This window comes from Elaeis guineensis, chromosome 15 (genome assembly GCF_000442705.2).
Source record: "Elaeis guineensis isolate ETL-2024a chromosome 15, EG11, whole genome shotgun sequence".
Classification (NCBI taxonomy): domain Eukaryota; kingdom Viridiplantae; phylum Streptophyta; class Magnoliopsida; order Arecales; family Arecaceae; genus Elaeis; species Elaeis guineensis.
Window position 1 is genome coordinate 58,511,699 of NC_026007.2, and position 25,159 is coordinate 58,536,857.

Sequence of the window (25,159 nt, forward strand, 5' to 3'; positions counted from 1 at the left end):
ACTATATAAATTAGTAATATTTTTGATGTTGTAGTCATAAGATTTAATTATCCAATTTATATCCATATTTATATTTATACTTCTAGCATCCAATTTATATCTGTATCCATTTAAAATAAATATGAATATGAATTTTTGCATCCAACTAATATTTATATCTATATCTGTATTCGTTAAACAAAACAAATATGGATAAGGATGTACTGATATCCGATCCGATTTCAATGCTAACTGTAGTTAAGAGTGAAATAAGTAAATAAATAAATAAGAATCAATCACTGGACCATATTGCAAGGGTGATGTGGAGAAAGAGAGACAGAGGGAGAGCTTTGGAAATTCGGAGCTGAAATCCTCTTATATTATTGAATGCTGCATAAGTTGTACAACATGCAAATGTGAAAGAATAAAGACAGCCAAGAATGGTAAAACTCAAATTTCTTCAATGCATCCACCTCTGAAATGTTTAGTAGGAGGCTCCTCAATCAACAAGCTGGAGCTTTGATGTCCTTGAATCTGGCAAAGACAACCGAGTGAGGAGCAACATGCAGCGGGGCAGCACTATCAGCAATGACAGGCTTCATTTCGGGGATCTGTCCATCGGTTGTAGGTTTCAAGAGTTGCCCATTAAGAAGTGTTGGGTGGATGTCTGGTCAGGACACCACCTCCCAAGATCCTTTCAGTACCACGCGATGCAGCAGGAAGAAAGAAGAAACAAAACAAAAGGAAAAACAATCAAAATACGTGGATCAGCCACAAAAGGGCTCGTCTCCACGGGGCATGCAAACTTCACTATGAAAAGAAAATTTTACAAGAGGAGACCTCACCCTCAACCCTTGTACACCCAATTCTCTCTCACATGAAGTTCCCCTCACAAAAGCTCTCTCTCTCTTGGAGACCCCCTGAACCCCTGAAGAGCCTGACGACCGCTGTCCAGGAGCCTCCTGCTCCTTCTCTCACAGCGCCCTCGCCTCTCTCTCTCTCCACTGGTTCGTACGGCGGCGAGAAACCGAACCTCACAACCCTCTGTTTCGTCACAGGCCTTTTAAAGGCTTAAACAAAGGTTAAAGCATGATTAGAAAGGGATTATGACTCCTTAACAAAGCCAAGAAACCCTCCTGACCGTCGGATCAAGACCGGGAATCACCTGGGCCCTCCGATCGCGCTCCGGTCCACGGTGGACCGGGGATGGGCCAGCAGGCCGCTGGGTCGCGCGTCCCGCGCGGGCCTGGGCCTGGGACGCGCGTCCCGCGCGGGCCTGGGCCTGGGTCGCGCGTCCCGCGCGGGCCTGGGTCCCGCGTCCCGCGCGGGCCTGGGACGCGCGTCCCGCGCGCCGCCGCCTGCGGCCGCGCCGCTGCCGCCCGCCGTCGGTCGCCGGCGGTCCTCCGCCGCCTCGATTCTCGTTGAGAAGTCAGATGGTACTCTTCCCTGTGTCCTGTTGCCGTTACTGACGCAAGTGATTGAGCCAGTGAATTTGGATACAGGTTCAGGTCACTGGAAACTGTGACATCGAAGGATGCCGAATTTGATAGGTTGATCAGCAATACAGTAATCCCAGGCTGTCCATGAAAATTGAAGGCATGAGCAATATAGAGTTGATATAGAAAACAGAAGTCGATGAAATGTATCAAATTTTTAGGCTTACCCTTTCTCTGGAGCAATGAGCATAGGATCGAAGGAATGGCGAGCTGTCGTGAGTGGCATGAAGAACACCAGGTCCCATTAATCGATGCCACAACAGAGCACTGATGGAAGAAAGGAAGCAAGAAGTGAAGGGGAGATAAAAACTCATCAGCATTTAGACATTTGAGCAGGATTTGTATTGATGACTGCATTCCAACTTATTGAAAGCCGACCTATAGAAGTCTGGGTTGGGGATGAATGTGGTGGTGTCAAGGAGAGCATAGTTTCCTCCAATTAAAGCTTGCCGGCAGAAGACCTTGTGCTTAAATGTGCTTACCATACCAAGCTGATCTAAGTACCTGATCCAGCCAGCAAAAACTCCATCTGTTAGCTTCTCATCAGAATCTTTTTCTCAATAGGTTTAACAGAAAGCCACATAACAGGTTCAAATTTATGGTAGGAGCAAGGGACAAAGAACCGAATTATAACATAATTATAACTGCAAATTATGAATTAGTATAAAGAATGGAGAGAACATTCTACGAAGCCAACAAGAAAAAGTGAGATCCGACAACTTAATTATTATTTTAGAAGAAAATGGAGAACTCGAGCTGCTTGAAGAGTGTGGAATACGATGTAGTCTTAAAATATGAATCAAAACAATATCTTTTATATAGAAGGAGAGAAGATGCATTAAAAAAACAGTTAAACCAAACAAGGCATTCACATGAGTTTGTTATATGTTTAAGCATTAGACAGCTTAAGGTGATGATCAAATTGCTTCACCAGAAACTATTTGCAAAAGTATTTGACACATCTTTGCCTCCACTGTTGTAAGCACCGCCTGCTTCACCAACCCAAGTAGAACTCCATGAGCTGGAATCCTTGATTACGGTCAGAATATCATTATATGTCTGCACTATTCGAGACGAATAATAGGGGTTTTGAATCTTATGGATTAGCTCTTTATCAACACCTGAACACAGGAAATTCGAAGAAGGTTATATTCTCCTAATCTGATTAATTGTGTTGTAAAATTTCGAAGTGATTGAATTGCACTTGAATGCATTTCATGAATATAAATCCAAGTCTAAACAAAGACATTCAATCCAAGCGACCTGCACCAAGGTTGTAGATATGATGAGTAACAGCATCAACAACACCAGATCCGGATGTCTGAAGCATTTCAGCATACCATTGTGCCTCAAAAAAGCCACCAGGGGCCAATAGCTTCTGTTGAGTACTGGAATTCCTGTATAAACGATTGATCAGTTTTTTCAAGGCAATCAAATCCTTGCCATACTGCTTAGCATCCACACTTGCACCGATTCCTCGCCCAGAGACCTCATTTCCTATCAAGAATTGAAGCAGGAATATCAGGAAAAATTATAGAAGATATGAAACTTTTGAATAAAAAATTTCATGATGTAGTTGAGTACCAAATTCCCAAGCTTCAATCTTATAATTCTTCTTGACAGTGTATCGGATGAATTTACGAGCATTAGTGCTGTCCCAGTCGCCAATGTAGAGGTTACCCTCTGGGGCTTTTTTCCTTCCATTAAGTGCATTCAGTCCGAACGTTATTATAGCTCTGCATCCATCAAATGATCGACAACAAGATCTCAGCAAAGTTTCAAGATCGTGATTGTTCAAGAAAAAACATATCAATTAATGTTGTTTACTGACATCACAAAAAGTGGAATTGTACTGGTGGAGATCTTTCGAAAGCGCAAGATTTGTCATCAAATTTCAAATGTACTTAAAATTTAATACCCAGTTTTATTGAAGAATGCATTGAGTTCATCCCATCTAGACTTGTTGAGGCAGCCCGTGGTGAAGCCAAGGAGCTCATTTTGATCAAGTTTGAAGTTTTCACACTTGACAGGTTTTCTTCCTACTTTATACACCACTCGGTCTTGCAGTGTCCCTCCAAGCCTAATCCTCAAACACTTGAAAGCTGCAACACGAAACATAATTGCCATTTTTTTTTTGGCCGGGGGGGGAGGGAATCCAAGAAAATTGCTTAGTTATGTAAGTCTGAAAAATGAACGGAAAATGCCATGCATAAAACAATTTACCTTTAACGGCATTAAAAAGAATAGTGTTGTTCAAGTCCTGCAAGATAATACAGCCAAAGTTCAGCTTAATATTACAGTACGTAATAATGCTATATAATACTCCTAACTGCTATTTTTTTATTATATTTAATAAATCCTTCTATATGTCCTGGTGATCTTATTGCAAAGAACGCCCAAAAATGCAACACCAAGGACTATGTTTTTATAGTTGTTCGCCCTTTCTTTCTTGCATTCATCTTAATACCTTGGATCTTTTCATGCATGATGGGTGCATGAATTTGTTAAGACATATGTATAGTATTGCACATGTCCACGTACAAGAAAGATCGACCATGCTGCATGAGCAAGCAAACTCATCATGCATGCACGTAACCATGCATGCTAAGAACATAAAGCCAGCGATAAATTAACACAATGGCAAAATTGTGGCAAGGACAATGTATGCTAGCATGTACAAAAACAAGAACATGAGACAGTAGACTAATCCATCAGACACAAAACCAGAGCAATGTCATGCATGGAAAAAGACAAACTTGGATGGCCAAGATAAGTAGAGGAGAGACATACCAAGTTAATGATGGAGGAATTGTACCAAGGGCTCATGTTATAGTTGCACTTCTCCTTGGGCCACCAGTCTATGGTTGCACAGATGAAGTTGATATCTGTTTTGGCAATTTTGGTCACTGCCTTCACGGACACAGTCGCCATGTTCCCTGGACCCAAAGAGAAGCTGGAGAAGAGTAAAATAGAAAGGAAACAAAATGGGACTCCCATGGCCTTACCACCTGGTGGGTATAAAATACCCTCAGCCGAAGTTCTCAGCGGGATTGACCCTTGCAGGTCCCCTCCGACTTTCGACTACTGGTGGACTCCGTCCGGATTCCTACGGGAGCCGGGCTCCATCCTCGACTCCAACAGCTGCAGACAGACTTCGCCCGGACTCCTACGGGAGCCGGACTCCGCCCACGACTTCAACTGCAAGTAGACTCCGCCCGGACTCCTACGGGAGCCGGGCTCCGTCCCCGACTTCAACCGCAAGGAAGACTCTGCCCGAACTCCTACGGGAGCCAGGCTCCGTCCCCGACTTCAATTGCAAGTAGACTCCGCCCGGACTCCTATGGGAGCCGGGCTCCATCACCAACTTCAACTGCTGGTAAGCTCCGTCCGGACTCCTACGGGAGCTGGACTTCGCACCTGACTTTAATTGCCGGAAGCCTCCGTCCGGACTCCTACGGGAGCCGGGCTCCGTCCACAACTCCAACTGCTGGTAAGCTCCGCCCGGACTCCTACGGGAGCCGGACTCCGTCCCCAACTTCAACCGCAAGGAAGACTCCGCCCGGACTCCTACGGGAGCCGGGCTCCGTCACCAACTTCAACTGCTGGTAAGCTCCGTCCGGACTCCTATGGGAGCCGGACTTCGCACCTGACTTTAATTGCAGGAAGACTCCGCCCGGACTCCTACGGGAGCCGGGCTTCGTCCACAACTCCAACTGCTGGTAAGCTCCGCCCGGACTCCTACGGGAGCCGGGTTCCGTCCCCAACTTCAACTGCCGGTAAGCTCCGTCCGGACTCCTACGGGAGCCGGACTTCGTCCCTGACTTTAATTGCAGGAAGACTCCGCCCGGACTCCTACGGGAGCCGGGCTCCGTCCACAACTCCAACTGCTGGTAAGCTCCGCCCGGACTCCTACGGGAGCCGGGCTCCGTCCCCAACTTCAACTGCTGGTAAGCTCCGTCCGGACTCCTACGGGAGCCGGACTTCGCCCCTGACTTTAATTGCAGGAAGACTCCGCCCGGATTCCTATGGGAGCCGGGCTCCGTCCTCGACTCCAACAGCTGCAAGTAGACTCTGTCCGGGCTCCGTCCCCGACTTCAACTGCAAGTAGACTCCACCCGGACTCCTACGGGAGCCGGGCTCCATCCCCGACTTCAACCGCAAGGAAGACTCCGCCCGGACTCCTACGGGAGCCGGGCCCCGTCCCCCAACTTCAACTGCAAGTAGACTCCGTCCGGACTCCTACGGGAGCCGGGCTCCGTCCCCAACTTCAACCGCAAGGAAGACTCCGCCCGGACTCCTACGGGAGCCGGGCTCCGTCACAAACTTCAACTGCTGGTAAGCTCCGTCCGGACTCCTACGGGAGCTGGACTTCGCACCTGACTTTAATTGCAGGAAGACTCTACCCGGACTCCTACGGGAGCCGGGCTCCGTCCACAACTCCAACTGCTGGTAAGCTCCGTGCGGACTCCTACGGGAGCCAGGCTCCGTCCCCAACTTCAACCGCAAGGAAGACTCCGCCCGGACTCCTACGGGAGCCGGGCTCCGTCACCAACTTCAACTGCTGGTAAGCTCCGTCCGGACTCCTACGGGAGCCGGACTTCGCACCTGACTTTAATTGCAGGAAGACTCCGCCCGGACTCCTACGGGAGCCGGGCTCCGTCCACAACTCCAACTGCTGGTAAGCTCCGCCCGGACTCCTACGGGAGCCGGGCTCCATCCCCAACTTCAACTGCTGGTAAGCTCCGTCCGGACTCCTACGGGAGCCGGACTTCGCCCCTGACTTTAATTGCGGGAAGACTCCACCCGGATTCCTACGGGAGCCGGGCTCCGTCCTCAACTCCAACGGCTGCAGGCAGACTTCGCCCGGACTCCTACGGGAGCCAGACCTCGTCCTCGATTTCAACTGCCGGTGAGCTGCGTCCGGACTCCGCCCACGACTCCAACAGCAAGGAAACTCCGCCCAGACCCCTACGGGAGCCGGACTCCACCCCCGGCTGTGACTGAAGGAAGACTCCATCCGAACTCCTGCGAAAGTCGGATTCCGAGCTCCTCTCGGACAGATGGCTAACTACCTCTCTCCGCCAGACACTCCAACCGGACTTCAACCGGCAGACCTTCACCCCCTGGCGCGCCGCAGTAACAGCCGCGATTCTGCTCCATTTCCTGCGGCAGATTCCACGCGGCTCCATCACTCCACGACCCTGCTCCACCTCCTGCGACGGATTCCACGCGGCTCCATCACTCCCTGGCAGGCCGTAATAATGGCCACGGTCCTGCTCCACTTCCTGCGACGGATACCGTGCGATTCTTCTATCCTCTGGCAAGTCGCGACAACGGACGCCGCTCCGCTCCTCTTGGCAGACTCCACGTGGCACACCCCGGTAGTAGCCACGGATCCACCCCACTACTCTCCGCAACAAACTTTTCCTGACTATGGGCGGCCCACTGCCAGACGATTACAGGCATCACCATCAGTTTGTTACCCCCTCCGCCTATAAAAGAGGGAACCCCAGATACGTTATTCTATAAGCTTTCATTTTTACCTAGAAACTCTACTAAAATTTTTGTTCGAGCACTCCATTCTTGTTGAGGCAGAGAACTGACTTGAGCGTCGGAGGGTCTTGCTGGAGCAACCCCACCTCCGGTTTAGACTTCTTTTGCAGGTCCCGGCAGCGACTGCGACTCCAGCTTCTCCGGCATAAGCGGATTTTTGCACCAACAGGATTGGCGCTAGAGGAAGGGCCCTGTGTCTTCGCAGTACCCTTGTTCTTAAAGGGGCGCTCAACGGGACCGCCCCCGGATGTCTTTTCCGGCATCCTCTCCTCCTTCCTTTACTTGGTCTTGGCCCGATGCCTCCCCACAAGGCGTCCACACGACGATCCACAGCCTTCGCGGCCAGATCTCAGGCTCCGGCCTCACCTCCAGTTTTTCAGCCTCCTCCTCCGGTGACGGCGGTCGGCGCGGAGCAATTTGATCTGCTGGCGCAGCAGGTCAGAGGCCTCACTGAGGCCGTACAGGCAATGCAGCAGTAGCAGCAGCCGCAAGCATCAGTGCGCCTGGAAAGGGTGTCACCGGAACGCTAGAATCCAACAGTGGGACGGGCCACTTGGGCCAGCCGCCCCGTCTTTCCCGGGAAGACGAACCCGAGGGTGGAGAGCCCTCAATCGGATCATAACACTACCCCTGGAAGAACCCTGCCCCCATTCTGCCAGAGGACCCTCGAGACCCGAAGTCGAGAGGATTTTCTGGACCGGAGGCTCCAGGAAATGAATCGGCGAATCGAAGAACTCCTCCACGCTCCCCCTGCTTATGGTGAGGATATTTGCACTGACCCCCCCTTTTCTCAAATGATCATGCAGGAACCGATCCCGCCAAACTTCAAACTCCCCCAGTTCGAAAGCTACGACGGGACTTCGGACCCGGTCGATCATCTGGAAGCCTTCCGGACGATGATGCTGCTTCATGGCGCACCCGACGCCATCTTGTGCCGGGCCTTCCCATCCACCTTGAAGGGAGCGGCGAGAAACTGGTACTCGGCGCTGAAGCCGGGTACCATCTTTTCCTTCGATCAAATGAGCCACCAATTCATGGCCCATTTTGTCAGCAGCCGGCGCCCTCGGAAGGGCTCGGAGTCCCTCATGAATATCAAGCAGAGGGAGGGGGAGTCCATTCGGGCCTACATCAACCGCTTCAATGTCGCAGCGCTGGAGGTCCGGAATTTGGACCAATCGGTAGCAATGGCCGCTCTGAAGGGCGGCCTTCAGAAGAATGATCTTTTGTTCTCCTTGGAGAAGAAGTACCCCAGGGATTTTGCTGATTTGTTGGCTCGGGCTGAAGGGTATGCCCGAGCGGAAGAAGCCTTCAAAATGAAGGATGAGGAGACCGCGAGAGAGCGACAGGCGGAAGACTCGAGTAAGCCCGCAGTCGAAAAAAGGTCGAGAGAAGCTCGGCCGCATTCTCGATCCCCTCCTGGGCACAAGCGTGCCCATACTCCGCCCCGGGTACATAGGCAGAGAAGTCCGGATCGCTGGGTTCGGCGGGGTTCTCCACCGAAAAGATTCCGCAACTATGCCCCCCTCAATGCCTCGAAGACCCAGGTACTGATGGAGGTCAGGGAGCAGCTCCCTAAGCCAGAGAGGATGCGCACACACCCCGGGAAGCGCAACCCCAACAAGTTCTGTCTCTACCACCATGACTACGGCCACGACACGGAGGAATGCATCTAGCTCCGAGACGAGATCGAGGAGCTCATCCGGCGAGGTCGACTCGACAGGTTCATCCGACGCCGGCCTGAGGGTAGAGAAGATCGGCCAAGGGCCCTACCGCAACCTGAACCGCCAAGGAGGGAGGAGCAGCCCAGAGATCGGCCTCCAATTGGGACCATCGACTCCATCACCGGAGGGCCTCAAGGAGGAGCAGACCTTCCACGACCATGGAACTCGGAAAACCTGTAAATGTATCGCTTACGACCTTGCCCTGAATCTAAATTCCTTTCGACTTTGCATGTTCCTCCCATTTGGCATGGATTTGTTACGACCGGGGATAACCCCTTCAAACAATTAAAATAAGGTTATGTTAGAAACGGGAGGAGAACCTCATCCTAACATAAATAAAATGAAAGTCCGATTATCTTGAGATCGGATTGGGGGAGAGGCCTTACAACGCCCGAATGCGCCCCCACAGCCATGTCAGGAACAGGAGGAGAACCTCGTCCTGGCATGAGCAAGGTCGAAGGCCCGATTCTTTTAGACCGGATGGGGGGAGAGGCCTTACAACGCCCTAATGCGCCCCCACAGCCATGTTAGGAATAGGAGGAGAATCTCGTCCTGGCATGAGCAAGATCGAAGGCCCGATTCTTTTAGACCGGATGGGGGGAGAGGCCTTACAACGCCCTAATGCGCCCCAACAGCCATGTCAGGAACAGGAGGAGAACCTCGTCCTGGCATGAGCAAAGTCGAAGGCCCGATTCTTTTAAACCGGATGGGGGGAGAGGCCTTACATCGCCCTAATGCGCCCCCACAGCCATGTCAGGAACAGGAGAAGAACCTCGTCCTGGCATGAGCAAAGTCGAAGGCCCGATTCTTTTAGACCGGATGGGAGGAGAGGCCTTACAACGCCCTAATGCGCCCCCACAGCCATGTCAGGAACAGGAGGAGAACCTCGTCCTGGCATGAGCAAAGTCAAAGGCCCGATTCTTTTAGACCGGATGGGGGGAGAGGCCTTACAACATCCGAATGCGCCCCCACAGCCATGTCAGGAACAGGAGGAGAACCTCGTCCTGACATGAGCAAAGTCAAAGGCCCGGTTCTTTTAGACCGAATGGGGGGAGAGGCCTTACAACGCCCTAATGCGCCCCCACAGCCATGTCAGGAACAGGAGGAGAACCTCGTCCTGACATGAGCAAAGTCGAAGACCCGATTCTTTTAGACCGGATGGGGGGAGAGACCATTGCGATGGCCCTTATGTGCCCCCGCGGTCCTGTTGGGAACAGGAGGAGAACCTCGTCCTAACCTAAGCTGAAATCGACTACGTCAGGAACGGAAGGAGAACCTCGTCCTGACGGTGACGAAACCCGACCGCCCAACAAGATCGGATGAAGGGGAAAGGCCCCTCAGCGGCACCTTCACACTTCTACGCAACCCCGCAAAAAGCAAGGGGAGGGCCCTCACTCCGAAAAGAGGAGGAAAATTAAAAAGAAAAAGTGACGAACTACGTCGGAAACAGATGAAGGACAAACCACACCAAAGATCTAAGGAACCTCGTCTCAACAAAGACGGAAAGTTCCTACCAAACACCCCCGGCCTCTAAGAAGGCTCTCGACACAGGTCAAGAAAACAGCAACGCCTCCGAGGTAACGCGGAGTTCGGACCACCAAGCTCGAGCCTACGGCCATGAACGACGAGGAAAGCAAACCAGCGTATCGATGACTGGGCACCTCCAAACGACGTCAACGTCGGACAAGTCGAACGACAAGAGAAGTTCGACGGACGATAATTTAATACAATATGCGGACGAGGTAACACAAAATTCTCTTTTCATTCCATTTGCGAAATATACATCACGAAGCCCAGAAGGCCAAAGGAAGAAAAGCAAAACGACAAAAGCGAGACAAAACAACAAAAGGGAAAATGTATACATGAAAAGACAGAAGGCCAAGAAGAGCCCTAGGGAAGCTCTGCTCCTTCCGACCTAGAATTATCTACTCCACCCCTTATCCAGGATTGCCTCAGATTCTCAACTTCTTCTTCTAGCTCTCTCTTTTTCAGCAGCGCGTCCTGGAGCGCCCGACGAAGTCGCTGGCTTTCGGTCTCCGCCTCTCGATGCCTCTTTCTCAGGACCTCAGATTCCGCCTCCGCATCCGTGACGGCCTGCTGCTCGTATGCCAGTTGGATCTTCAATTGCTGCAGCTCAGCCGTCCTTTCCCCGAGGGCGACAGAAAGCCCTTCGACGGTTCCTCTTAGGGACTGGAGTTCATTAGAATCCCGAGCAGAAGTAAGCTGAGTCCTGTCAGCCAGCTGCCTCTGAAGACAGGCGACTTCGTCGGCTGCCACCCTGAGTCTCCCTTTATATTCATCCACCTGCCTGCGCCAACCGGCCCGATGCACGTCGTAGCTCACCTCGACGTCCTGAAGCTGCTGCTAAAGGTCGGAGACCTTCGACCACTCCCGATCGCCGTCGGCCCGAGCCAAGAGCCGGGACAAACTCCCTTCCAGTTGGCCAATCCTCTCCTGCGCAGCTGACAGTTCCACCCTGAGAGAGCTGATCTTGGCAGCTTGAGCCCAAATTCGATCGCTGGCACTCTTCTTGTGTTCCTCAAGCTCCTTCGCGAAGTCCGCCTTCCTCCGGCTATACTCCATGATCCCCTTCACGTGGAGATTTCGAAAGCGGGTGGCCTCCGAGGTGGCTTCAGAGTAACCCTCCCTTAACCTACGAAGCTCGCCTTCCATCTTCTTCGACCTTTTCGTCGCATGAAGAACCTCCTTCTTCAGCCGCTGGATCGTGGACTTTAGCGAGATCCCCTGGGGCAGGGGAAGTGCCTTGGCAGGACACTGCTATCAAGAGACAGAAGCGTCAAGGCACGTCTCATTGCAGAAAGAAAAATAAAAAAGGGGGAAGGGGGAGAAGAGAAGCCATCCACGGTGAGAAATTCAACTTTATTGATTGAATGATTCTTGAAGACAAAAAGAAAGGAAAAAATTGCAGTAAAAGAAAGCTACAAGGTCGGAGGTCTCAGACCTCAGAAGCAGGAGTTGGGGAGCTCGGTGTCCCTGGAAGGGGGGCTGTGGCAGCAGTAGCGGCAGGAGAAGGCCCGACCTCATCTTCAGACTCCTCGCCCAAGAAGCTGAGGTCGAGCTCGGGAAATTTCCTGGCCACCTTCTCCTGGCAGAGCTCGAACCCCTTGATGAAGGCTTCCTGGCCAAACCGGACGTTCAGGTCTCTCATCTCCGCGGAGGCCTTGAACTCTTCTACCGCAAGACCCCTAGCCTCCGAGACCAAGACTGGAATCTACTCCGTCAAATTGGCGACCCCGGCCTCCGCCGTTCTCACCGTCTCCTCCAAGGTCTGTTTCTCCTCCTCCCGGGCCTGCTTCTCTTTCTCCAGGGCCTCTTGGAGGGCAACTACTTCAGCGGCCTTTTCCTTGAGGCGGGCGACTTCGGCCCGGCGATGCTCCTCCGCCTGAATGGCGTCCCTCCTCGCCCGGTTCGTCGCCTTGATGTTGGCGAGGAGTTGGTGCCCAATCTGTAAGGACGGCTAGGGGATCAGAACAGGGGTCGAAAAACCAATTAAACGAAGATTTGTTTACCTCGAGAAAGGACCCCAGGGAGTCCCAAACCCGCTACTCGGGATCGGCGCGATCGATCCTCTCGACGACCTCAGGCAGAATGCAGCCGTCGATCAACCGCTTGATCAGGTCCCTGTCATTGAAGGGGTTCTCCGGCTCTTCTTCGGAGCTGAGGGACTCGTCAGCGGCGGCCCGACGGCCACTCACCCTACAGGCCACCGACTTCCTTCTCCTTCCCCTCTCGACTATGGGCGCCTCCGTGGAGCGGACCCCCAGAACGGGGGCCCCAGTCGGCGGACTCCTTGAAGAGGCCCGGGGGGCCGTTGGTTCGACGTCCGAAGGAACGTCGATCGCTGGAGCCGCCTGGACAGGTGCGGCCAAGCTCGTCTCCTCCACCCTGGCCCTCTTTGCTGATCTGGAGGCCGCGGTACCCTTTCTTTTGTGGGCCTTGAGGCCCCTGGCAAGCATCCGTGCTGCTTCGGCGTCCATTCCTTAAAAAAAAAAAATCAATCAATCAAAAATCAGAAGTCAATAATGGGGTGAAAAAGGAAGGAGTAGCACGCAAAAAAAAAAAAAAAAAAAAGAGAGAAAAGAAAAAAGAAAGAGAAGAAAAAAGAGAAAAGAGAAGAAAAAGAAGAAGGACGGAAGAAGAGAAGAGAAAGGAAAAGATGGAGTACTCGCAGGATCCTGGGGGCTCAGGCCGATGTTGAACAAAAATTGCTCCCTCAGAAGGTTGGGAAGGGAAGGAGCGGAGTAGTCAAGAATCTTCTGGGCAGCCTGGAGGTCGTCCTCCCCCAGGCTAGGGACCCGGCGGACAGAATCCCTCAGAGAGCCCCAAGGGGGCAGGCCCAGCCTCAGGGTCGGGCAGTGGACGAAGAGGTATTTCTCCTTCCAGTTGTAGATTGAAGAGGGGGCACCTTTCAGCAACCCCTTCTTGCCGAACTAAGGGGAGAAATACCACCAGTCCTTCGCCGAAGGATGACGCTTGAAAGTATAGAAATGCCTAAACAGAGAGAGGGACGGCTGGACCTCGACTACGTGGCAAAGGGAGAGAAACCCTATCAAAAACCTAAAAGAATTCGGAGCAACTGAAGCCAAAGAGATATCTAAGAAGCGGAAGAGGGCGACAACAAAGGGCGGAAGCGGAAGCCGGAGCCCGGCACGGAACGCCTCCTGATACAGGCAAAAACGACCGGGTGGGAGAGTGCTAGCCCGGTCGGAGGGGCCAGACAGCTCCAGGTCGTACTCCGGAGGAACTCCATACTGAACCCTTATCAGAAGGAGTTCATCCGGAGTCAGGGAGCATGGAATGGCACCCGGCGCAAAAACCGGGTGAAGCCCAGCCCCAGATACGGGTTCATCTATAGAACGAGGAACCTGGGGGGTTGAGGCGGAAGAACTCCCGAAACCGCTGGAAGCGGAAGAGCCGGAAGATATTTCAAATAACTTCGAATGAAGACTCTAAAGATCCCGAAGAAAATAGACAGGACAAAGGACGAGAGGTCACAGGAGACCAACTCAGAGGAAGGCGACAGAAGAAAATGGCGAAGAAAAGGCCCCTAAGCGGCAGAGAGAAGAGCGAAGATTCTGGGACTAACCTAGATCGCTCTGAAGGACGCGAAGGGGCGAGGACAGGGACGACTCGAAGGACGCCTATGGCCCAAGAAGACGCCAAGAGAATTGGGACTCTCGAAGCAAGTGCGGATACCGATAGAACTCTCGAACGGAATGTGGCCCCTAAAGGCGGAGGGATGGGTTTAAATAGACCCTGGGATCCGGCGCCATAATGATCGCGAATCCCCCCAGACCGGCTCGCGCTCGACACGTGTCCCACTCGCCATGGCAGGCGGCTAAAAGCGGCTGACGGCTGACAGAGCCATTACTGCGCCGTACCTGGGCCAGCGTACCAACGGAAATTTCGAAGGGTCCCTTCGTATCGCCCCGATGCGAAAAGACTCCAACACGCGTGCATTTAATGCCAAAATATCTGGGGGCGGTCGTGCGCAGGATTCGAGGGGACAACTTCGGCTATGCCAATCTCTCTGTACTTCATTCGAAATTCAAACTCGGAAGTAGGGGGACTGGTGTTGGGTATAAAATACCCTCAGCCGAAGTTCTCAGCGGGATTGACCCTTGCAGATCTCCTCCGACTTTCGACTACTGGTGGACTCCGCCCGGATTCCTACGGGAGCCGGGCTCCGTCCTCGACTCCAATAGCTGCAGACAGACTTCGCCCGGACTCCTACGGGAGCCGGACTCCGCCCACGACTTCAACTGCAAGTAGACTCCGCCCGGACTCCTACGGGAGCCGGGCTCCGTCCCCGACTTCAACCGCAAGGAAGACTCCGCCCGGACTCCTACGGGAGTCGGGCTCCGTCCCCGACTTCAACTGCAAGTAGACTCCGCCCGGACTCCTACGGGAGCCAGGCTCCGTCACCAACTTCAACTGCTGGTAAGCTCCGTCCGGACTCCTACGGGAGCTGGACTTCGCACCTGACTTTAATTGCAGGAAGCCTCCGCCCGGACTCCTACGAGAGCCGGGCTCCGTCCACAACTCCAACTGCTGGTAAGCTCCGCCCGGACTCCTACGGGAGCCAGGCTCCGTCCCCAACTTCAACCGCAAGGAAGACTCCGCCCGAACTCCTACGGGAGCCGGGCTCCGTCACCAACTTCAACTGCTGGTAAGCTCCGTCCGGACTCCTACGGGAGCCGGACTTCGCACCTGACTTTAATTGCAGGAAGACTCCGCCCGGACTCCTACGGGAGCCGGGCTCCGTCCACAACTCCAACTGCTGGTAAGCTCCGCCCGAACTCCTACGAGAGCCGGGCTCCGTCCCCAACTTCAACTGCTGGTAAGCTCCGTCCGGACTCCTACGGGAGCCGGACTTCACCCCTGACTTTAATTGTAGGAAGACTCCGCCCGGACTCCTATTGGAGCCGGGCTCCGTCCACAACTCCAACTGCTGGTAAGCTCTGCCCGGACTCCTACGGGAGCCGGGCTCCGTCCCCAACTTCAACTGCTGGTAAGCTCCGTCCGGACTCCTATGGGAGCCGGACTTCGCCCCTGACTTTAATTGCAAGAAGACTCCGCCCGGATTCCTACGGGAGCCGGGCTCCGTCCTCGACTCCAACAGCTGCAAGTAGACTCCGCCCGGGCTCCTACGGGAGCCGGGCTCCGTCCCCGACTTCAACTGCAAGTAGACTCCGCCCGGACTCCTACGGGAGCCGGGCTCCGTCCCTGACTTCAACCGCAAGGAAGACTCCGCCCGGACTCCTACGGGAGCCGGGCCCCGTCCCCCAACTTCAACTGCAAGTAGACTCCGCTCGGACTCCTACGAGAGCCGGGCTCCGTCCCCAACTTCAACCGCAAGGAAGACTCCACCCGGACTCCTACGGGAGCCGGGCTTCGTCACCAACTTCAACTGCTGGTAAGCTCCGTCCGGACTCCTACGGGAGCTGGACTTCACACCTGACTTTAATTGCAGGAAGACTCCACCCGGACTCCTACGGGAGCCGGGCTCCGTCCATAACTCCAACTGCTGGTAAGCTCTGCCCGGACTCCTACGGGAGCCGGACTCCGTCCCCAACTTCAACCGCAAGGAAGACTCCGTCCGGACTCCTATGGGAGCCGGGCTCCGTCACCAACTTCAATTGCTGGTAAGCTCCGTCCGGACTCCTATGGGAGTCGGACTTCGCACCTGACTTTAATTGCAGGAAGACTCCGCCCGGACTCCTACGGGAGCCGGGCTTCGTCCACAACTCCAACTGCTGGTAAGCTCCGCCCGGACTCCTGCGGGAGCCGGGCTCTGTCCCCAACTTCAACTGCTGGTAAGCTCCGTCCGGACTCCTACGGGAGCCGGACTTCGCCCCTGACTTTAATTGCGGGAAGACTCCGTCCGGATTCCTACGGGAGCCGGGCTCCGTCCTCAACTCCAACGGCTGCAGGCAGACTTCGCCCGGACTCCTACGGGAGCCAGACTCCGCCCGCGACTCCGACTGCAAGTAGGCTCCGTCTGGACTCCTACGGGAGCCGGGCCTCGTCCTCGATTTCAACTGCCGGTGAGCTGCGTCCGGACTCCTAAGGGAGCCGGACTCCGCCCATGACTCCAATAGCAAGGAAACTCCGTCCAGACCTCTACGGGAGCCGGACTCCACCCCCGACTGTGACTGAAGGAAGACTCCATCCGAACTCCTGCGAAAGCCGGATTCCGAGCTCCTCTCGGATAGATGACTAACTACCTCTCTCCGCCAGACACTCCAGCCGGACTTCAGTCGGCAGACCTTCACCTCCTGGCGCGCCGCAGTAACAGCCGCGTTTCTGCTCCATTCTCTGCGGCAGATTCCACACGGCTCCATCACTCCACGATCCTGCTCCATCTCCTGCGATGGATTCCATGCGGCTCCATCACTCCCTGGCAGGCCGTAATAATGGCCACGGTCCTGCTTCACTTCCTGCGACGGATACCGCGCGATTCTTCTATCCTCTGACAAGTCGCGACAACGGACGCCGCTCCGCTCCTCGTGGCAGACTCCACATGGCACACCCCGATAATAGCCATGGGTCCACCCCACTACTCTCCGCAACAAATTTTTTCTGACTATGGGCGGCCCCCTGCTAGACGGTTACAGGCATCACCATCAGTTTGTTGTCCCCTCCGCCTATAAAAAGGGGAACCCCAGATATGTTATTCTATAAGCTCTCGTTTTTACCTAGAAACTCTGCTAAAATTTTCGTTCGAGCACTCCATTCTTGTTGAGGCAGAGAACTGACTTGAGCGTCGGAGGATCTTGCCGGAGCAACCCCACCTCCGGTTTAGACTTCTTTTGCAGGTCCCGACGGCGACCGCGACTCCAGCTTCTCCGGCGTAAGTGGATTTTTGTACCAACACCACCCATGGAGAAGGCCAAAAGTTGATTTAGAGATACGGATGGTAGAAGAGAGAGGGTGTGGGATGGAGAAATACAACAGGTCCTTTTATACGTGGATAAGTTGTCTAAAATTAGTAATGCCATTGAAAGAAAAAATAAGGATCGTAAGGACTTCAAACTATCATGGACCAAAAATAGGTAAAAATCCAAACATCTCTGAGACAAGAAACGACAATACTAAATCCTTTGGATCGGTTTCTCAACTTCCTGCTGAAGGTTTAAAATGAGCCTTCTCTTCGGTTGAATCCAACCCGAGTATGCTCATGAGTCAGTTTTGGGTCGTGTCGAGCCGGGCTTGCAGCTTAAGAGCCATAGCTGCCCTACGCAAGTTAGACTTCACTCATACTCAAAAGTTAAGGCCTATGTGTCAGGCATGGATCCCAAATTGGAACCTGGCTGTATGAATTTCCTCCAACCCTAGGTGATTGATGAGCTGGATCCCGAAGCCAATTCAGGTTGGGTCTGGGTCAAGCTAGATTCTGACCAAACTAAACTCACTTGCAGCCATATGTCCAACTTAATCTAGAGCCAACCTTTCTATCAAGCATTATAGTTTTAAGACTCAAAATCACAATTTAATCTCAGGCTTACTTGGCACTTTGTTTCAGGGATTCAGATTTCCACAAGGCTTTTTCTTACAGTTCAGTTGCTAACATAAAATATAATTAAGTAGGTGTGAGAACCAGTCCAATTGGATCTGGTTCGAAGTGAAGTTAGCAAGCCTTGCCGACTTCACTGTAATCTTTCAAAAAAAAAAAGAAATCAAAATAGGGGAACCTAATTTCCTGCCCGATCCTCAGTTGTGGAAGAAGATAAGGCTGTGAGAGCGGCTGGATCAAAGTTGTGCATCGGTGGGAGTGGCCGAAGTCTATTTGGGAGGGTTACATCGGCGAACAGCCGGTCTTATCCATAGATTGGTTAAGTTTATCCCCTTTCCCACCCTCTTCTTCTTAAACCCCACTTCCCTTGGCCAAATCCACCACTGAAGCCTCCCCTACCTCCCTTTTCCTTCTTTCTCTTCTCCGACGGCCATCATACCCTTGTCGAGTGTCACCATCCTCCTACAACTGATCTTTTTCTCGTCAAGCCACCATTGCCTTTTTTTTTTCGCTTTTCATCACCACCCACCGGAATCCGCCCATCCGACTAAGCCGTCGCCGCTGCCATCTCTAGTAAGCCCTTCTCCCTTTTCTTTTTCTTTGGACTTGGGTGCCACTGCCATGGCAGCAAGGGGCAATGTCTTTGTTTTTTTCTCTTCTTTTGGTCTCCCTGTGCATGATCGAGCTACCATCACCACCGACACTTCGACTACGCCACCACCACCAGCCACTCTGGCCACATTACAGCTAACCCCACCTCTCCTATGTCCCTTAGGAAGCCCCCAGGAGATCTTGGGTTCGGCTAAAGAAGAAAGAAAGAGAGAGAGAAACAGAAAAAGAAAAATAAGAAAGAAAGAGGAAGAGAGAGAAGAGAAGAAAACAAAAAAATAAGAAAAAGAAAAAATAAAAAAGAACAAAAGAAAAGGAGCAGAGGAAAAGCCAACCTTTTTGAAATCACCTCATTAACACTACAACAGAAATAGATTTTGATGGCGGTTTTTTTTTTGCCTTTAACGACGGCGGTTTTTTTTGCCTTTAACGGCGATTATAACCGTCGCTAAAGGGTTTACCAGTAAAAGGCATTCCGCCACCTAAGGTAGCGTCGGGAAAGATTTTACTGATGATTAATGGCAGTGTCGTTAAAGGCCTTTTAGTTGTCGAAAAAAGTCAGGGCTTTTGGCAGAAAATGATCGTGGCATTTATTTTTGCCGTAATAGGACATTGGGCAGATAAGGGTTGGAACACCTGTTGTGGTAATTACAATCGCTGGAAAAAGATTTTCAAATTTTAAGCCAGCAATTGTTAATGCTGTAATAAAGTGAGCCAACCAAAAGTTACAATATATATTATGACAATTATAATTGCCAAAAAAAAATTTTCAAACCTTAAACTGGCAAATATTTATGCTGTTAAAACATGTGAGTATTGCCTCTAAATCTAAGTTTTTGTAACTACAACAATTGCCGCTAAAACCATAATTCTATATTTTGCAGCAATTAGTATTGCCATGAAAGAGTTACTTTGAACCATTTGTATGCTATACAATTGCCACAAAAAAGTTCTTCATACCTAAAATTTAATTGCCACTAAAATTACATTTGCTCCCACATAAAACATGATTACTTTCATTTATTTGAAATGATCCAAGCATTGGTTCATAAGTCAGTTACATAATATTGAAAATAAAATAAGAAAACAAAAGATTACATATTGTTCATCTATAATATTTAATAATGAAAGATATTGTTCATCCTAACATCTAACAATGAAAGATTATCTTAATCTTAATTCCAATAAAGAAAAGAACAAGGATCTCTAATTGTTCAAATTTGAAACTTCCTCAATTGTCCGGCATTCCGATCATTTTGATACTTTCTTCATTTAAAAAGTACGACCTAAATGAAATAGCAAAGAAAAATAAGTTAATACCAAGATAAATAGATTTATTGACTACATGTAATCATCAATAAAGCATATCATACCAAACTTGAGTAATCAAATATTAAAATGAAGTCTTTTATTTAAAAGACTCGAGAATAAATATTAACTTCAGGCTTTCGACTTTTATATTCAAAATAACGAAAGAACCTACAATCTTTGGTTTCTTTATAATTATTCCCCCATGCTTGAAAATAAAGAATAAAAGGAGGTAGATGGAGGCACTGATAAGAAAATATATAAAAAAATATCTACATGACACTATAATCAATCAAGAAGCAGCAAACTATCTATAGCCATTCATCAATAATTTGTCAAACTAACCATAATCTAAGTTTTAAAATCAGCCACCATAAAAGACATTATCAAACCAAATCAGCCATCATAATCCAAACAAAACCAGCCATCGTATTTTATAAACTTTCCATGCTTTAATCACTTTCATTCCATGTCAATAGTTATTCAGATTGTCTTTTCATTTATCATAGATTTCCTTGCAACCAAGCAGACCCTTAGAAAACTTAATTGATTTGAAATATGTTTGCCATTCAATAAATTGTGTGATAGTTTTTTATTCTTTCCATATACACTTGTTCAATTACACTTGAATCCTATTTTGATGACTAAGCTTCATAAATGAAAGTTAGGTCAGCATGGACATGGATATGTAGAAATGGATAGGAGATAAATGAATAAGTATTAGAAACAACTGTTGTTATACTGCTATGAAGTGTTTGGCAAATCATTGATAAAGGAAAAGCATATATTTAAATGAGAGAAATGGTAGAAAATTTATGTTTCCGTATGTTAGGCAAAAAAGAGATGGAGAGAAAAATTTTTTATATAGTTGAGGCTTAATAGCCAGATCTGGATTTACAAAAAATATACTTCCCATCTGAACTGTTTTTGACCCATAATTTGAAAGGCGAGACAATGGAATCTGATGATGCTCCTAGCCTTAAATGAAGATTTTCAAAATATTAAGAAGTAGCCTAAGTCTCAGTAACAAATCAAAATTCGACATCAAAACATTTGAAACTGGTCATCTAAACACTACATGAGTTATTAAAATACCTTGACATGTGCAATCTCAATGATATCAGGAACCTTGGCATGAAATATATCGAGTTGGCATATCAAAATGGAACATTAATCCATCAAATAGTGATTAATGTAATAAGACAAGCATTGCCACCTATCATGAATTGTGCATATAAAATCAAAGAATCACCAAAAAGTTTATTATTCGATCAAGGAAACAAAAGCTCTAACCTGCAGTTCTATTTCAATGAGATCTGTAACTAACATTTGAACAAAAAAGGAAAAAACCTGCGACTTCTTGGGTTGTACTCTGATGAACATCTTTAATTACAAAACAGGAAATACTGTGTAGGATAAAGGAAAAGACTTGAAAGATAGCTATTTGACTATCACTTGGGGAAATAGTAAATAAAAAGACATCCTCCTAAATAACAATCAAGCAATTTCTAATGTATACTCATCTATAAGAGGTAGCAATGAATCCATCTAGATCAACATACAGAATCAACAGCTCAAATTGTTTCATACTTTCAAACCAACTTCATAAAATTGAATATCAAAACTCTTTGCTGGATGCAACATTCTTGAAATAAATGTGCCCAGTTGAAAAACCTACTAGAGAAACTTTATAAGATAACCATCACCTTGGTACAAAGCAGGCTCTAATGGGGGTAGGAGTTTCGCAATAACAAGATGCCAGGGTGAACCCAAAAGTTTGATTAACTTGTGTTCTGGAATTGTATATGAACTAACAAGGTCTACTCTAGAAGGTCTGGAAATTTAATATCCTAGAACAATTTATTAGCAATTCCAAGAACTACTGGTCAGATTTTTCAAATTTTAGCATATGATGCCATCTCTGGGCACTTTGGTTGAAAAGACTGTTTTCAAGGACAATTACACCATTTGAAAAGGAAAACAAGATTTGCAGATAGGGCCTTCAATGCTGGCCCATTGTATTTGCTCGTGCTCCAGAAAAACATGCATCACAAGACTTATTTCCTTGTATTTCTAGATCTATGTGCTTAGTTTCCCTGTCCAACCTATATTCTAACCGTATAACAATAAGCTGAAGAGAACAAAATAAGAAACCCAATACTATATTATACCTGATGTATTTTCTTCTTCTCCTCCTTCCTCTTCTACTTCAACACTTAGAGATTCATCATCATTTTCCATATCACTATTATTGTGATGTTTCGAGTGAGACTCATCATTCTTTATGTAACTATTTGATTGATGACCCACATGAGAAGAGCGCCGTGATTCCAATACGATATTGCTCTTGGACGATCTCTGTTTTAAAATGTGCTATTGCTGCAAAATTTAATATATATATATAGAGAGAGAGAGGAAAATAGAAATCAGGCGGATAGTTTGTTTTTGACCAAGAATTAAGCAACAAAAACTTAGGGTCATACCGAGATCTTCTTTGCTGAATTTGTGACTTTTGTCAAGCTATTTGAAATCTTCAAAATTTCCAATTCCTTGAGAAGAAAATGGTTATGGTTAAAATAATTGATTAAAGAATCATTCTCCTTAACTTATAATTAATAATTAGGAAAGAAATGTAAGACTTGACAAATTTACAATCAGTCACCTCAATTCTCCTTTTATTTTCTTCTATTCTTTGCTTGTGAGCCTTTTCATATGCATTAGTGTTGCAACCCTTTGCTATCTTGTTTGGTCGGGCTGAAGAATAAATTAAAGAAAAAATATTTATTTTCTTAGATTGATAAGTACTTTGTAACTAGATATGTTATACCTGATGTGCATATATGGTTGGCCTTTTGACTAAAGGATTTATACTGTTGATCATTATAAACACAACTTGCAACACATTCTAAATTCAGCAGCACATGATAATTCTTAACCATAAGTCAAAATCAAACCATTGTGTCTTGCTCATAAAACTGTTTACCTTATAATCTGATAATATATTAGTAAGAGATCTCTGAAATCTTTGATATTTGTCATAATATTTTTTTTAAAAATATTATAGATCATAAATGATGGTGTGCATTTTTCACTTAGATGACCTGACATTCTTTTTTTCAAAAAAAATATGAAGTCCATTTTTTGTCAATGCATGAAAGGAAAGCTATGCTATTATCCTCTAGTGCAAGTGCTGAAATAAAGTTAAGAGTGAACACAATCATATGTTTGCGGACAAAGGTCATTTCAGGCTAATACTAACTACCATATACCATAATCTATATGCTATATCATCAGATCAAGTAAACTAAAAAATAGTGGTTCTTGACATTATCAACTGTGCATGAATGCCATCCCACTTAATTCAGAAATTCTCTAGCATGGTCAAGAGCAATACACAAGCTTAGCTACATGAGATCAACAAGCTACAAGACTTGGTTAACCTAGCTAGTTGAATCACTTTGTCCAAGTGCATATCGAAGTTGTTGACATATTCACGGGGGAGTATTATACCTGAATACGCCAAGTATGGGGAACCCCTTCTGCATAGCCACATCTCTCCTTATGAGGAGGATTGCTCCGGCACCATCACTCACTTGACTAGAATTGTCTACAATAACAACATCATAATGAACATCCATAGTCAGAGAACAACCTGATACCTAAGCAAATCCACAAAAAAAAAAAAAAAAAAAAGAAATGCTTGGTACCAGCAGTTGTGCTCCCGTCCTTTTTAAATACTGGTTTGAGCTTTGCAAGACCAGACAATGATGTCTCTAGTCGAATTCCATCATCTATAGAAATTGTTACTTGTTTTTCTTCTCTAGTTTTTGGGTCAACAATCTTCACAAACGAGCATTAAGAAGATTTACAAGAAGATAAGTTGAGCATCAAAAATAAAAATGTTTAGCAAAGACACTAGTGTAAGCATATGCAGATGAATGCTCATCATTGTCATTCTAGAGCGCTTTCTCTAATTTGTGACCAATTAGTTTACTGCCAATGATGAAAGTACCACTGAAAAATCTTTTTGGCTTAAAGAAATCAATATTTAATATTCATTGGCTTAACTGCATCTTGCATTTTACCACCAAACTATGTTGAATGTGAAATTATGGCAACCGCCATTTTTCAACATCTCATCTGTATTGCTGACATTAAAATGTGGAACAATACAACCATCAAAGCAATATGAAACTTTTAAATATGGCAAACATCAAAATTGGACCAATCGCAAAATCTCACCATCATAGTCACAGGAATGATTTCATCTTTAAATTTACCAGATGTAATTGCTGCAGCTGCTCGCCTATGAGATTCAACCTAACCATAAATTTCAAGATAAGAATATGATTTTACATAAGAGAAGCATCATTGTATTAGACCAAGTTAAAGGTATCCCAAACTCACGGCAGCCTAATCTTGTTCCTTTCGAGTTACACCATAACGGTAGGAATACAACTCTTTTGTAACACTGGCTTGCTTTCAAAATCAACTGGAGGAGGCAGGAATACAACTCAACTTTCCTCTTTAGACTTGAGACAGAGCTGACAAACTCAGAGCTTGACTTAGCACCTAACCCTCGAGATTTCTTCAAGGAAAAGTTCACTCAACTTTAGCAATCGCCTTGAAGCTGTTTTGCAATGAAAATTTTGCTGCACTCCATTGATTGGCATCAAACAAGAACAAAAAATTCTCTAATCAATCTCAAGAAACATCCATCTGAATCCATCACTGGAAATCCTTTTTCCAAACTAGAATGGGGCAGTCATAATGGAATACCTAATCAATCGGCATTGCTCGTGCATATTTAGGCCTAACACAACACCTCCAATCTACAGCAAGATTAAATCTTTAAACTTCATGGATCAATAAGAGGGAAAAGTCCAAGAAAATCGAAGTCTTTTATTTCTAGAGAGTCATAAAGCCGCCCCCAACCCAAACCGATAACCTCGAATCACAGCATGACTCAAGAAGAGAGATTCAAGAATGACAAAAATGGAGAAAAATAGTAAACTTCCATGATTCAAATTTCCATGGCATGAAGCAAAGGCCAAACATTTCTTTCCAAAAGGAATCAACCAGTGAGTGAAAAAGAGCAAGAGAGAGAGAGGAGGGGAAGAGGTCTTATAGCTAGAGAGCCTCGAGGAACTTGTCATGCTCCTGTTCGGTCTAGTTCTCCCGAGACTTGGTGATGGTGTACGGTTTTCGGACCTTCTTGTTGGGGTCCTCCGACACGTTGGCGGCGGCGGAGCTGACGGTGGTCAAGGAGCCCGCGGCCCATGGGAGCGCCTCGCCCCCAGGACCGCCATGCAGCTGGTGGTGTTGATGTGGGCCCAAGAAGAAGCCTCCACCTCCGCCTCCACGTCTGCCGCCACCACCGTCGGATTAATGCACACCATAAAGAATTCTAACTTCAAAGAGGACGGTGCGTAGTGTAGTGGACTACGGAGCCTCGT

General features: G+C 48.3%; 1 protein-coding gene across 1 annotated transcript; it reads right to left on the minus strand.

Annotated features, from left to right (window-relative positions):
• Positions 1-336: 336 nt before the first annotated feature.
• On the minus strand, positions 337-18,877 carry LOC105032253 (heparanase-like protein 1). The gene is made up of 11 exons (XM_073249573.1): positions 17,151-18,877; positions 4,266-4,483; positions 3,699-3,735; positions 3,394-3,577; positions 3,060-3,211; positions 2,739-2,972; positions 2,407-2,596; positions 1,854-1,979; positions 1,643-1,742; positions 1,379-1,556; positions 337-637 (listed from the first exon to the last, which is right to left on the minus strand). Exons 1-11 carry the CDS (start codon positions 17,269-17,271, stop codon positions 483-485), a joined length of 1,695 nt encoding a protein of 564 aa, XP_073105674.1. The 5' UTR covers positions 17,272-18,877; the 3' UTR covers positions 337-482.
• Between the last annotated feature and the right edge of the window lie 6,282 nt (positions 18,878-25,159).

Bases quoted from the DNA above. Each gene is read 5' to 3' on its own strand.
- LOC105032253 (XM_073249573.1), bottom strand. From the start codon at position 17,271: ATGGCATTACTAATTTTAGACAACTTATCCACGTATAAAAGGACCTGT. The intron at 3,736-4,265 runs GTATGTCTCTCC...ATTATCTTGCAG, and splicing joins ATTCCTCCATCATTAACTTG to GACTTGAACAACACTATTCT. The intron at 1,557-1,642 runs GTAAGCCTAAAA...TTTCATGGACAG, and splicing joins CTCATTGCTCCAGAGAAAGG to CCTGGGATTACTGTATTGCT.